Source organism: Chanos chanos, chromosome 12 (assembly GCF_902362185.1).
Source record: "Chanos chanos chromosome 12, fChaCha1.1, whole genome shotgun sequence".
Classification (NCBI taxonomy): domain Eukaryota; kingdom Metazoa; phylum Chordata; class Actinopteri; order Gonorynchiformes; family Chanidae; genus Chanos; species Chanos chanos.
Window position 1 is genome coordinate 24,504,363 of NC_044506.1, and position 14,150 is coordinate 24,518,512.

At 42.7% G+C, this 14,150-nt stretch overlaps 1 protein-coding gene across 1 annotated transcript in view; it reads left to right on the forward strand.

The window, feature by feature from the left end:
* The window catches only part of kcnh8 (potassium voltage-gated channel, subfamily H (eag-related), member 8), an 84,714-nt gene that overhangs the window by 7,483 nt on the left and 63,081 nt on the right, over positions 1 to 14,150 (forward strand). The window contains exons 4-6 of the mRNA XM_030788634.1: positions 12,294 to 12,424; positions 12,899 to 13,133; positions 13,706 to 13,863. Coding sequence (XP_030644494.1) covers positions 12,294 to 12,424; positions 12,899 to 13,133; positions 13,706 to 13,863 — 524 coding nt within the window. The remainder of the gene's footprint in view (positions 1 to 12,293; positions 12,425 to 12,898; positions 13,134 to 13,705; positions 13,864 to 14,150) is intronic.

A 14,150-nucleotide genomic window follows, 5' to 3' on the forward strand; every position in this document is an offset into this window, starting at 1 on the left:
AATTGACTAAAGATGTAAATCTTTTCTCTATCTGCTTGAAATACAATATTTAACATTTTAAAAAGCTTCTTGTTTATGGTTATGGTTAGGGTTATTTGGGATTAGGGATAGGGTTGGGGATACAGTTAGGCTGGGGAAAGAATCCTGATTTTCCAAGCTGACAGTGATTCCTCTGGCAGTCCAGGCAAGGAGACAATACATGTCTTTGGTCATCTTGTGTTTTTGGCCTTCCCAGGGTCAGGCTGTGTTTTAGGGTTAGAGTTTGTTATAAGGTTAAGGTTATTTAGAGTTAAAGTTACAGTCAAGGTTTGTGTGTTTGTGTGAGGTGTCGACGTCTGTGTGTTTGTGTGAAGTGTTTATGTCTGTGTGTTTGTGTGAGGTGTTGGCGTCTGTGTGTTGGTGTGAGGTGTTGATGTGTGTGTTTGTGTGAAGTGTTGACGTCTGTGTGTTGGTGTGAGGTGTTGACGTCTGTGTGTTTGTGTGAAGTGTTGATGTCTGTGTGTTGGTGTGAGGTGTTGACGTCTGTGTGTTTGTGTGAAGTGTTGATGTCTGTGTGTTGGTGTGAGGTGTTGACGTCTGTGTGTTGGTGTGAGGTGTTGATGTGTGTTTGTGTGAAGTGTTGACGTCTGTGTGTTGGTGTGAGGTGCTGACGTCTGTGTGTTGGTGTGAGGTGTTGACGTCTGTGTGTTTATGTGAAGTGCTGAGGTCTCTGTGTTTGTGTTTTTTTTATACTTTTAATGTAGCTGAATTGTGCCAGTCATCCTACTTTGGAGTTACCTGTTTCTCCATCATCCTAAAGGCCACAAACCTTGGAGGTGATTGTATAGATGCTACTAGTTGTGTTTTGGCCTGTGTCTTGTGTTATTGGGTAAACGTTAGGGTTAGGTCAGGTTCGTGTTTGGTTGTGTGAGGTTGGAGAAGCTTTGTGGTTTTGGTGGCCTCTCCCATATTTGCCTCAGTTTGCTCCATATAAGGAAAACCTGTAGTTTCTTGTTTTTTTTAGTTAGCCGAGATGATTTTTTATCATTTTATGGGGTAACTGCATGTTGCATAACAGTGTGGAGATTGTTTTGAGGGATTGGTTTGTGACTCTGCTAAGGCTTTAATAGGTTGTGTGTCACTCCAGCAGACCCTTAGGTCCTCTTGTTGATTACAAACAATCAGCTTCCCTGCATGACAAAGGTTAGGTTAGAGTTAGGATGAGGTCAGGGTTTGTGTTAGGCTGAGAGTTAGGGTGAGGTCAGGGTTTGTGTTAGGTTGAGAGTTAGGGTGAGGTCTGTGTTTGTGTTAGGTTAGAGTTAGGGTGAGGTCAGGGTTTGTGTTAGGTTAGAGTTAGGATGAGGTCAGGGTTTGTGTTAGGCTGAGAGTTAGGGTGAGGTCAGGGTTTGTGTTAGGTTGAGAGTTAGGGTGAGGTCAGGGTTTGTGTTAGGTTAGAGTTAGGGTGAGGTCAGGGTTTGTGTTAGGTTAGAGTTAGGGTGAGGTCAGGGTTTGTGTTAGGTTGAGAGTTAGGGTGAGGTCAGGGTTTGTGTTAGGTTAGAGTTAGGGTGAGGTCAGGGTTTGTGTTAGGCTGAGAGTTAGGGTGAGGTCAGAGTTTGTGTTAGGTTGAGAGTTAGGGTGAGGTCAGGGTTTGTGATAGGTTGAGAGTTAGGGTGAGGTCAGGGTTTGTGTTAGGTTGAGAGTTAGGGTGAGGTCAGGGTTTGTGTTAGGTTGAGAGTTAGGGTGAGGTCAGGGTTTGTGTTAGGCTGAGAGTTAGGGTGAGGTCAGGGTTTGTGTTAGGTTAGAGTTAGAGTGAGGTCAGGGTTTGTGTTAGGTTGAGAGTTAGGGTGAGGTCAGGGTTTGTGTTAGGTTGAGAGTTAGGGTGAGGTCAGGGTTTGTGTTAGGTTGAGAGTTAGGGTGAGGTCAGGGTTTGTGTTAGGTTGAGAGTTAGGGTGAGGTCAGGGTTTGTGTTAGGTTAGAGTTAGGGTGAGGTCAGGGTTTGTGTTAGGTTGAGAGTTAGGGTGAGGTCAGGGTTTGTGATAGGTTGAGAGTTAGGGTGAGGTCAGGGTTTGTGTTAGGTTAGAGTTAGGGTGAGGTCAGGGTTTGTGTTAGGTTAGAGTTAGGGTGAGGTCAGGGTTTGTGATAGGTTGAGAGTTAGGGTGAGGTCAGGGTTTGTGTTAGGTTAGAGTTAGGGTGAGGTCAGGGTTTGTGATAGGTTGAGAGTTAGGGTGAGGTCAGGGTTTGTGTTAGGCTGTGTTAGGGTGAGGTCAGGGTTTGTGTTAGGTTGAGAGTTAGGGTGAGGTCAGGGTTTGTGTTAGGTTGAGAGTTAGGGTGAGGTCAGGGTTTGTGATAGGTTGAGAGTTAGGGTGAGGTCAGGGTTTGTGATAGGTTGAGAGTTAGGGTGAGGTCAGGGTTTGTGTTAGGCTGTGTTAGGGTGAGGTCAGGGTTTGTGTTAGGTTGAGAGTTAGGGTGAGGTCAGGGTTTGTGTTAGGCTGTGTTAGGGTGAGGTCAGGGTTTGTGTTAGGTTGAGAGTTAGGGTGAGGTCAGGGTTTGTGTTAGGTTAGAGTTAGGGTGAGGTCAGGGTTTGTGTTAGGTTGAGAGTTAGGGTGAGGTCAGGGTTTGTGTTAGGTTAGAGTTAGGTTGAGGTCAGGGTTTGTGTTAGGTTGAGAGTTAGGGTGAGGTCAGGGTTTGTGTTAGGTTGAGAGTTAGGGTGAGGTCAGGGTTTGTGTTAGGTTAGAGTTAGGGTGAGGTCAGAGTTTGTGTTAGGTTGAGAGTTAGGGTGAGGTCAGGGTTTGTGTTAGGTTGAGAGTTAGGGTGAGGTCAGGGTTTGTGTTAGGTTAGAGTTAGGGTGAGGTCAGGGTTTGTGTTAGGTTGAGAGTTAGGGTGAGGTCAGGGTTTGTGTTAGGTTGAGAGTTAAGGTGAGGTCAGGGTTTGTGTTAGGTTAGAGTTAGGGTGAGGTCAGAGTTTGTGTTAGGTTGAGAGTTAGGGTGAGGTCAGGGTTTGTGTTAGGTTGAGAGTTAGGGTGAGGTCAGGGTTTGTGTTAGGTTGAGAGTTAGAGTGAGGTCAGGGTTTGTGTTAGGTTGAGAGTTAGGGTGAGGTCAGGGTTTGTGTTAGGTTGAGAGTTAGGGTGAGGTCAGGGTTTGTGTTAGGTTGAGAGTTAGGGTGAGGTCAGGGTTTGTGTTAGGTTAGAGTTAGGGTGAGGTCAGAGTTTGTGTTAGGTTGAGAGTTAGGGTGAGGTCAGGGTTTGTGTTAGGTTGAGAGTTAGGTTGAGGTCTGTGTTTGTGTTAGGTTGAGAGTTAGGGTGAGGTCAGGGTTTGTGATAGGTTGAGAGTTAGGGTGAGGTCAGGGTTTGTGTTAGGTTGAGAGTTAGGGTGAGGTCAGGGTTTGTGTTAGGCTGAGAGTTAGGGTGAGGTCAGGGTTTGTGTTAGGTTAGAGTTAGGTTGAGGTCAGGGTTTGTGTTAGGTTGAGAGTTAGGGTGAGGTCAGGGTTTGTGTTAGGTTGAGAGTTAGGGTGAGGTCAGGGTTTGTGTTAGGTTGAGAGTTAGGGTGAGGTCAGGGTTTGTGTTAGGTTGAGAGTTAGGGTGAGGTCAGGGTTTGTGTTAGGTTAGAGTTAGGGTGAGGTCAGGGTTTGTGTTAGGTTGAGAGTTAGGGTGAGGTCAGGGTTTGTGATAGGTTGAGAGTTAGGGTGAGGTCAGGGTTTGTGTTAGGTTAGAGTTAGGGTGAGGTCAGGGTTTGTGATAGGTTGAGAGTTAGGGTGAGGTCAGGGTTTGTGTTAGGTTGAGAGTTAGGGTGAGGTCAGGGTTTGTGTTAGGCTGAGAGTTAGGGTGAGGTCAGGGTTTGTGTTAGGTTAGAGTTAGGTTGAGGTCAGGGTTTGTGTTAGGTTGAGAGTTAGGGTGAGGTCAGGGTTTGTGTTAGGTTGAGAGTTAGGGTGAGGTCAGGGTTTGTGTTAGGTTGAGAGTTAGGGTGAGGTCAGGGTTTGTGTTAGGTTGAGAGTTAGGGTGAGGTCAGGGTTTGTGTTAGGTTAGAGTTAGGGTGAGGTCAGGGTTTGTGTTAGGTTGAGAGTTAGGGTGAGGTCAGGGTTTGTGATAGGTTGAGAGTTAGGGTGAGGTCAGGGTTTGTGTTAGGTTAGAGTTAGGGTGAGGTCAGGGTTTGTGTTAGGTTAGAGTTAGGGTGAGGTCAGGGTTTGTGATAGGTTGAGAGTTAGGGTGAGGTCAGGGTTTGTGTTAGGTTAGAGTTAGGGTGAGGTCAGGGTTTGTGTTAGGTTAGAGTTAGGGTGAGGTCAGGGTTTGTGATAGGTTGAGAGTTAGGGTGAGGTCAGGGTTTGTGATAGGTTGAGAGTTAGGGTGAGGTCAGGGTTTGTGTTAGGTTGAGAGTTAGGGTGAGGTCAGGGTTTGTGTTAGGCTGTGTTAGGGTGAGGTCAGGGTTTGTGATAGGTTGAGAGTTAGGGTGAGGTCAGGGTTTGTGTTAGGCTGTGTTAGGGTGAGGTCAGGGTTTGTGTTAGGTTGAGAGTTAGGGTGAGGTCAGGGTTTGTGTTAGGCTGTGTTAGGGTGAGGTCAGGGTTTGTGTTAGGTTGAGAGTTAGGGTGAGGTCAGGGTTTGTGTTAGGTTAGAGTTAGGGTGAGGTCAGGGTTTGTGTTAGGTTGAGAGTTAGGGTGAGGTCAGGGTTTGTGTTAGGTTAGAGTTAGGTTGAGGTCAGGGTTTGTGTTAGGTTGAGAGTTAGGGTGAGGTCAGGGTTTGTGTTAGGTTGAGAGTTAGGGTGAGGTCAGGGTTTGTGTTAGGTTAGAGTTAGGGTGAGGTCAGAGTTTGTGTTAGGTTGAGAGTTAGGGTGAGGTCAGGGTTTGTGTTAGGTTGAGAGTTAGGGTGAGGTCAGGGTTTGTGTTAGGTTAGAGTTAGGGTGAGGTCAGGGTTTGTGTTAGGTTGAGAGTTAGGGTGAGGTCAGGGTTTGTGTTAGGTTGAGAGTTAAGGTGAGGTCAGGGTTTGTGTTAGGTTAGAGTTAGGGTGAGGTCAGAGTTTGTGTTAGGTTGAGAGTTAGGGTGAGGTCAGGGTTTGTGTTAGGTTGAGAGTTAGGGTGAGGTCAGGGTTTGTGTTAGGTTGAGAGTTAGAGTGAGGTCAGGGTTTGTGTTAGGTTGAGAGTTAGGGTGAGGTCAGGGTTTGTGTTAGGTTGAGAGTTAGGGTGAGGTCAGGGTTTGTGTTAGGTTGAGAGTTAGGGTGAGGTCAGGGTTTGTGTTAGGTTAGAGTTAGGGTGAGGTCAGAGTTTGTGTTAGGTTGAGAGTTAGGGTGAGGTCAGGGTTTGTGTTAGGTTGAGAGTTAGGTTGAGGTCTGTGTTTGTGTTAGGTTGAGAGTTAGGGTGAGGTCAGGGTTTGTGATAGGTTGAGAGTTAGGGTGAGGTCAGGGTTTGTGTTAGGTTGAGAGTTAGGGTGAGGTCAGGGTTTGTGATTAGGCTTGAGAGTTAGGGTGAGGTCAGGGTTTGTGTTAGGTTAGAGTTAGGTTGAGGTCAGGGTTTGTGTTAGGTTGAGAGTTAGGGTGAGGTCAGGGTTTGTGTTAGGTTGAGAGTTAGGGTGAGGTCAGGGTTTGTGTTAGGTTGAGAGTTAGGGTGAGGTCAGGGTTTGTGTTAGGTTAGAGTTAGGGTGAGGTCAGGGTTTGTGATAGGTTGAGAGTTAGGGTGAGGTCAGGATTTGTGTTAGGTTGAGAGTTAGGGTGAGGTCAGGGTTTGTGTTAGGTTGAGAGTTAGGGTGAGGTCAGGGTTTGTGTTAGGTTGAGAGTTAGGGTGAGGTCAGGGTTTGTGTTAGGTTGAGAGTTAGGGTGAGGTCAGGGTTTGTGTTAGGCTGAGAGTTAGGGTGAGGTCAAGGTTTGTATTAGGTTGTGTTAAGTTAGTTATGCTGTACAGGTATTTTGTTCTTAATTTTGTGTATGTGCCTTTCCTTGCTGTAACCTTTGTGCTTTTGCCCAGTTGGAAGTGTGATATAAAGTATCAAATAGCCATTCTTCTGTAAAAAATAAACAGATTTTGTTAAAATGACTCAGGTAAAAGTAAAATAATGAATTAGTATACTACTGAAGTAAAAGCGTGAAGCATTAAAAGTACAAGTAAATTACATAAATAATGCGTTTTCTCAGGTTTGATGGTGAGTCCCTGAAGGTCAATAGGTCAGTTGATTTTGGTAGACACATGTCTACTTTGTTACTACACACCACTGCCAGTCAGGGTTGTGCTCTAGTCCTAGCACTTCAATTGTTTTTACTCTGTGGTATTGGACTATTTTGTTTTTATGTCCTTCCTGTATTGATATAATACCTATGTAGAGCCAGTCAGGTTGCTATGGAGTTGACTGTTTCTCCTATGTAATGAAGGCCACATTCTTTGCAGGTAATTGCATAGATGCTGTTAGTAGTGTGAGGTCCTTTGTACTGCATTTTTGCATAAAGGTTTCTATTGGTCTTGTCTTTGCTTATCCTCTGGGTTTTGAAGAAGCTCTAGTTTTGGAAGAAACCTTGTAGATCCTTATTTTTATGTACACTGAGATTATTTTTTTGTTATGTGGGATATCATTTTTTTGTCTGATTGTGTGGAAGCTGTTTTTGAACATTCAGTTTATAACTATTAGGTTTCACAAGGTTATCGCGAGTGGTATTAGGTTCTTTTGTTTTCAAGAATGTTTTTTCTCTCCTTTTCCTAAGAAATGAGCACATGTATCTGCTTTGTCTTAGGGCTTAGAATAGTGTATTGGTACAAGGTCCTGCTGATATCTGCAGACACTATTACTTATGGACTTGGGCTCAGTGTGCGGCACATGGTCGTGGTGACCAAGGTACTTGTCTGAGGGTGCACAACAGTCGAAGTCATGGGTTTACATATTTCCTTATAGTTACAACTTTGAAACCAGGACTTTTCCCCTTATCATGATAGCTTAACAGGGGGCATTCATAGACTCTCATTCCTTGTAGTTACAGCTTTGACACTTGTAAGGGAAATTTGAAGTCTTCTGTGTGGAGAGTTGTGAAGTTTCAGAGACTACAAACTTCAGATGTGATGAATCATTTCCTCTTTATTTTATGTGCACGGGGGAACCACACCTGAGAGATGAAGCACAGTTCTTGGTGAGGCTACGGACTGCAAAGCTTTTTATATGTTAAGACAGTTGTCTAAGGGCATGTGTGGGGGCTCCAAGATGACCTTTTTAGAGAAAACAGGATAATTGCTGTTTGCTCCCCAAGTGGTCCAGACACCCAGTTCATCACTCCCTGAGTGGTCCAGACACCCAGTTCATCACTCCCTGAGTGGTCCAGACACCCAGTTCATCACTCCCTGAGTGGTACAGACACCCAGTTCACCACTCCCTGAGTGGTCCAGACACCCAGTTCACCACTCCCTGAGTGGTACAGACACCCAGTTCACCACTCCCTGAGTGGTCCAGACACCCAGTTCACCACTCCCTGAGTGGTCCAGACACCCAGTTCACCACTCCCTGAGTGGTACAGACTGAACACTTTTACTCAGGCCTTGTCTTCTACATGATACATGCTCTCTGCTCTAACACACAGACACATTCTTGTAGAATATAGTAATTGCTCTAACATACATTCTTAGAGCATATAATAAATAAGCAAGTACAGATCCCTATCATATTATTGACGATTGTCATGAGGAACTTTTTTCTTCCAAGAGTTACAGCTATAAAGCAAAGCAATATTTCTCCCACACACTATTACTTATGGACTTGGGCTCAGTGTGCATGGCACTTGGTCGTGGTGACCAAGGTACTTGTCTGAGGGTGCACAACAGTCTAAGTCATGGGTTTACATATTTTACTATAGTTACAGCTTTGAAACTAGATGTCACAGACTTTTTCCATCAGAATTACAGCAAAGCAAGAGGCATTCATGGACTATCATTCCTTATAATTACAACTTTGATGCTAGTACTTATGGACTTTCCCCTTAGCATTACAGCTTGACAAGGGACATTTGTGGGCTCTTGTTCCTTGTGATTACAGCTTTAAAACTAGTAATTATGGACTTTTTAGCCTTAGCATTACAGCTTGACAAGGGACATTCGTTTACTCAGTCCTTGTAATTACAACTTTGAAAATATAGCTGCAAGCAGCGATGACGGGGCCAAGCAGCCCAGCAGCACACAGTCACCATGGCAACTTGATCTGATCTTATTAAAAACGTTGCTGTAAGCACCGATAGCAAGATTTATGTCAACTGACACAAGAAGCACATTTGTTAAGAGAAACACATGAGCTCTTAGGAGGTAAAAAGTTGTTTTTGCTTATTGCAGTGTCCCCCAGTTGTCAAATGACACCAGAGGTTTTTGCACAATCTCAGGAAGGTGTCCTGAGTTGATATACCAAATCGGGTATCAGCACATCAAATCCTTGCTGAGTTTTGCCCTCAGTTCCTGTTTGGCAGCTTCACTGCAGAATTTGTTTGGTGGTGACAGACGAATGGTTTCGAGAATAAAAAACCCATCTGATAACTTTTGTGAGGCTTGGTCTGAAGATCGTCTGTGCCGAGTTTGGGGAAGATTGGACAAATTTTTAAACATTTTGATAAAATCCAATATGGCGGCCACAATTGTTAGACTGACATGACAAGTTGCCATGTCTCAGCCTTAGGACCTCCCATGGTATCACCAGACATGTGAATCAGTTATTTAAGTCAAACACATCAGCAGTTATCAGCCAAAACACATATTTACTTATTATAGCACCCCCAGTGGTCAAATGATGGAGAGTATTTTGTGCTTCCTACGAATGGGGTCCCGAGTCCATCAAACCATGGCGGAGTTATGACCTCACTTTCTCTTTTACAAATTTGCCGTCGAATATGATTGCAGAACAGGAAATGGAATGTCCAGACCTCAAGATCAAAAGAGGCGTGACTTCAAATGACAATCATGATTTTAGACCATGAATAGCAAGAATAATGAGAAAAAACATGTTTTTTTTCAGTATAGCACCCCCAAGTGGTAAAATGGGGCAATTTTTCTGGACTCTCTTTGAGTCTTGAGTCAGTGTGCCAAGTTTGGTGTCGATATGTCAAAGCGTTGCTGAAATATGAGCTCACTTCCTGTTTGGTGACTTTGCCACCAGTTTCAACTGGCTGTGACTGATGAACGCTTTCAAACATAAAAAATCCTTTCAATAACTTTTGTGAGGCTTGGCCTGAACATCGTCTGTGCCAAATTTGGTGAAGATTGGACAAAGTTTGTCCGAGGAGTAGCGAAAAATCACTTTTCGATCAAAAACAAATATGGCGGGAAATCCAATATGGCGGATGATGTGTTGAACTTGCCTTGACCCAAGGAATCCAACAGTATCTGTTTTTTGAAAATTGGACATACGGTTCAAAAGTTATGTGCATAAATCTACTTAAACTTTGACCCATTGGTGGCACAAGAGTGCTCAAGCTGGAGACATGAAACCTGGTGAGGAGAAGCAGGGGACTGTCCCCAAGTGTGTTCACAACTTTTTACCATATGGTTCTAGGGGCTGCCATAGACTCCCTAGCCAGAAGAAGAAAAAGATGATGAAGAAAAAGTAGAAACACAGTGGGTGCCTACGCAGCTTTGCTGCTTGGCCCCCAGCTAGTAATTATGGATTTTTGCGGCACTTGTCTGAGGGTGCCCAACAGTCTAAGTCATGAGGAGGCTTACATGTGAAGGATTACATATTTCCTTATAACTACAGCTTTAACACTGGTGCTTCTGCAAGAAGCCGAATTAAAAACATTGCTAGGAGAAACCCTCAATTTGAAAGCACATGGTCTGTGACATTTTAAAGACGTAATCACATTTCAAAGCTGTAACATTTGCCCCCACAGGTAGAGGAAGCTGATGAGCCAGGGCTTCGAAACATGGCACAAACACTCTCTGGCACCTGGACATGACATTCGCAAAAAAATGAAGACCGTGCTCTTCTGTGGTGACTTTATACAAATTTTTGAAATCTTTATTTTCGGCCATGTCAAAAGGAGAAGCCGGATTCCAAAGATGTAAAGAGAAACCGTATTATGAATCTGGAAGTGCAAGGAAATTTTATTTCCTGTCTCTCGCCAGAAAGCACCTAGGCCTCTGAAACTTCAGACTATACAACCCAAGACCACATAGATGAGGCACTGAAAATATGGTGTGTCCAGCATAAAGTAATAAATTTGCATAAAATTTCCTCTCAGAGCCCATGAAAAAACTGAGGGGCAAGAAGTGCTCAGAGTCTGACTTAGGGTGTCAGGGTTAGGATGTCACCAACCACTGCACCTGGAGCTTCCAACAGAAGGCCGCCCTGCAATGCACTGTAGCGAAAATTGCGGCTGTGGACGACTGCTATGATTTTATACGAATTTTTAAAATATGAAAATCCACCATAGACAGTGAATGGGACATTAGGGTTGGGATCTAGGCAACTGAAGCACTTGCAGCTGCCAAACTTGAGATTCTGACAAAAGACCACTCCTGGTATGAGGGCAACAAAAAGACCTTGGGCCTGTGTCACTGTTCTGAATTTATATGATTTTTTTTAAATGATTAAAATATGAAAGGAGAGGCCGGATTCACAAAGTTTTGGGACAAATGGTCTTACTAATCCGGAAGCGCAATGATGGAAGAAACTGGATTCACAAGGTGGTGGGAAAACCATCTTACTGATCCGGAAGTTGAGCTATAGCCTAAAATCTCTTGAGAGGTCAATAGATCAAAAATGCTTGAGGTATCATCACTACCAGTGAATTTTCGAAAAATTAACATGTGACAGGAGAAGCCGGATTCACAAGGTGTTATGAGAAACCCTCTTAATAAGCCGGAAGTGCAGTGATTGAACAAGCCGGATTCACAAGGTGTTAGGAAGTGCAGTGATTGCTGAGCAACAGCCTAATATTCAAAGCTGAATATGTAAAAAAATGCTGTCTAACAGTCTAACAGTCACCACGACCAAGTGCTATGCACACTGAACCAAAGTCCAGAAGTACTAGTTTCAAAGTTGTAATTACAAGGAAACATGTAACCCTAATTCTATGTATTCAACTAAACGTAGTAATTATATGGAAACATGTAACCCTAATTACATGTATTTAACTAGAAAGGTTGTAATACAAGGAAACATGTAATCCTGACTGCATGTATTTAACTAGAGAAACTGTAATTAGAAGTAATGAGAATTCATGACTGCACCCCGATAAACTGTAATGGTAAGGCAAAAAGTCAATAAGTGCCAGTGTCAAAGTTGTAAATATAATGAAATATGCTGAACCCTTATTCCATTGAGCCTCTAAAATGAGTTTGACTGTTGTGCACCCTTAGACGACCAAGTACTGCACACCCTGAGCCAAAGTCCAGAAGTACTAGTTTCAATGTTGTAATTACAAGGAAACATGTAACCCTAATTACAAGAAATTAACTAGAGAGGCTGTAAATATAAGGCAACATCATAATCATTTCCTCAACTAGTAAAAGTGAAATTGCTAGTACTCCATCTGAAGAAACCTTTCAACCCTGGCCGGTGGAGCTTGAGACCACCTATAGGATTTTCCAAAATCCAGCTTTTTTGTTTTGTCCTTGTCACATGTTCAGTTTCCCTTTTCCTCATTATTGATGTATTGGTATCACCTGTGTCTTGTCTTGGCTGTCTATTTAAACCATGGTCTTTTGTTCATCTGTTGCTTAGTCTTTGAGCCGGTTTCCTGTGATCGTGCGTTCTTGAGTCCTGGTTTATGTAAGATATCTGAGTTGTTGTTTTTTATTGGACTGTGTAAGTTTCTGCTTTTTGATATGTTTGTTTGCCTTTTTGGATTGAGCCTGTTTTTACTTTTGGGACATGTATTTCTTGTTTTTTGGAAAAGCCAAGTTTTTACCTTTTTGATCTGATTTGTTTTTCTTCTTGGATTGAGCTGCTTTCTTTTTCTGGACTTGTGAGATTTTGTGTTTCATTAAAACCCTTTTTGAGATCTAACTTAATCCCCTATGTCTAACTGTGCAACTGGGGTCACCCCAATCCTGGGTGGAGCGTTTACTGATTGTTCATCTTCTACCCAGGCAACTCTGGTTCAAAGCCCACCAGGTCTAGCCTTGTGAAAGGGAGTTTGTGGAAAGCTTCTGTCAGTATAGTAAGAAAAACGTGAATTTGTGTATTTCACTATTTTTGTGATTATTTTACGGGGTTTTGGTTAGGTAGGTTGGACCACTGTATAGTATTTGGAGTGTGTTCGTGTGTTTTTTATGCAAAACTTTTCTCCTCATTTGAGATTCAGTGTCATTTTCTGTTTTTGTGTAGTGTGTCTTTACATTCTGTAACTTGGCTGTGAATGCTACATCTCTCCACAGAATGCCATCGTGGACGGATCAAAGGAGGGTCTCCCTTTGGTTCCACACGTCTACGCTCAAGCACTGTTCTGTACCACATTTCAGGACATCTTCACAACCGACAGAAAAAGAGCAAAATCAAGCTTAACAAGGTAAACAACAAAGAGAAAGAAGAAAAAGAGGAGAGAGGATTTAAGAATGTATACAAATTTACCAGAATCTGAAAAACATAGAAAAAAGCGGGCAAAGAGAGAACAGGAAGGAATTCAAAGAGGTCGGGAGGAAAACTGATGAGCTGTATGCAGAATGACAGGATCTATCTTTTTGAAGTCTTACTTTTTGATAAAAAAAATGTATATGTGAATTTAAAGGAAGAATGTAGGAGCACATTAACATTATATAATTACTGCACAATGTCAAATAGACAGATGCAAACTCTTATTTTATTTATGATAGATGCAACCTATTTTATTTTTATTCCATTTTACTATATTATTATATTGTGTTCTGATTTGTGCTGGATGGTGCTGTTGTGGCACTCAAATTTCCCTCGGGGCTGAAAGTATTTCGTATTCATATTTATATTTGTATTAATATAACTCTCTCCTTGCATGTTATATCAACAGAATGTGTTTGGTGACCCACCTGCTTTGCCAGAGTACAAGGTCGCTGATGCCAAGAAGTCAAAGTTCATCCTACTTCACTTCAGTAGCTTCAAAGCGGGCTGGGACTGGTTGATCCTGCTGGCCACATTCTATGTGGCTGTGACGGTTCCATACAATGTGTGCTTCATCGGTGATGAAGACGTAACGCGTAGCACTACTGTCAGCGACATTTCAGTGGAAATTCTCTTCATCATAGGTGAGAGTTTGAGCTCAAGATATCTCAATGGATATGGAGAGAAACTCCACTGATTGGCTGCTGCATGTTGACATCATAATATGGCAACATAGAAAATTGTTCATAATGTTAGAGAGGTATGTCTAAGCTGGCAGCAAAAACAGTGGAACTAATTCAAAAATGAACAAGTAGCCTTATCATTACAACTGTGTGTAAACCTGCTGGCAACTTCTAGTCATACTGATAAAGCTGCCAAACCATAACTTTCGAGGAAGTTTCCTTGAACAAGCTCTGTTTTTGTTTGACAGGATGGAGAAGAAGAATTTTTCTTATTGTCTTAGCTCAGGATGTGTGGCTCTGGAGGGATTACAGAAAATAAATTGTTTGCTGACTGAGCATATTGTACTTAGTATTGTGGTTTTGCATATTTGATTTTTTTATATTTGATGGTAGGTAATGTTTTGAGATGTGGAATTAGATCATTTGAAATCGGAGCTTTAATAACAATGTGTTTCTACCCTTACTGCTGACACATTGGTGTATATGAGGTTGTGTTTTTTTTTTTTTTTTTTTTTTTCCCCCTTTTTGTGCAGACATCGTGTTCAGTTTCCGTACCACTTACGTGAGTAAGTCAGGTCAGGTGATCTTTGATGCTCGTCTGATCTGTATCCACTATATGACCACCTGGTTCATCGTTGATCTGGTGGCTGCATTGCCGTTTGACCTCCTGTACGCCTTTAAAGTCAGCGTGGTGAGTCCTCACGATTATGATTATTCTAAAACTGTCACCATTAAAAACACTTTTTGGATGAAAGATCATATTTGAAATGTGTGTGTGTGTATGTATGTATGTATATGTGATATATATATATATACACACACACATTTTACAAGTTTGTCTCTGATATTTGCTTTACTGTGGGTGGAGAGTGTTTTACGGTGTTGTAGTTAGAGAACGTTTAACGAGTCTGGACTGGATTAGGGTGGGAACTGCAGTGTTTGGCTTCAGAGATAGCTCTGGGCTCTCACTTACATCAG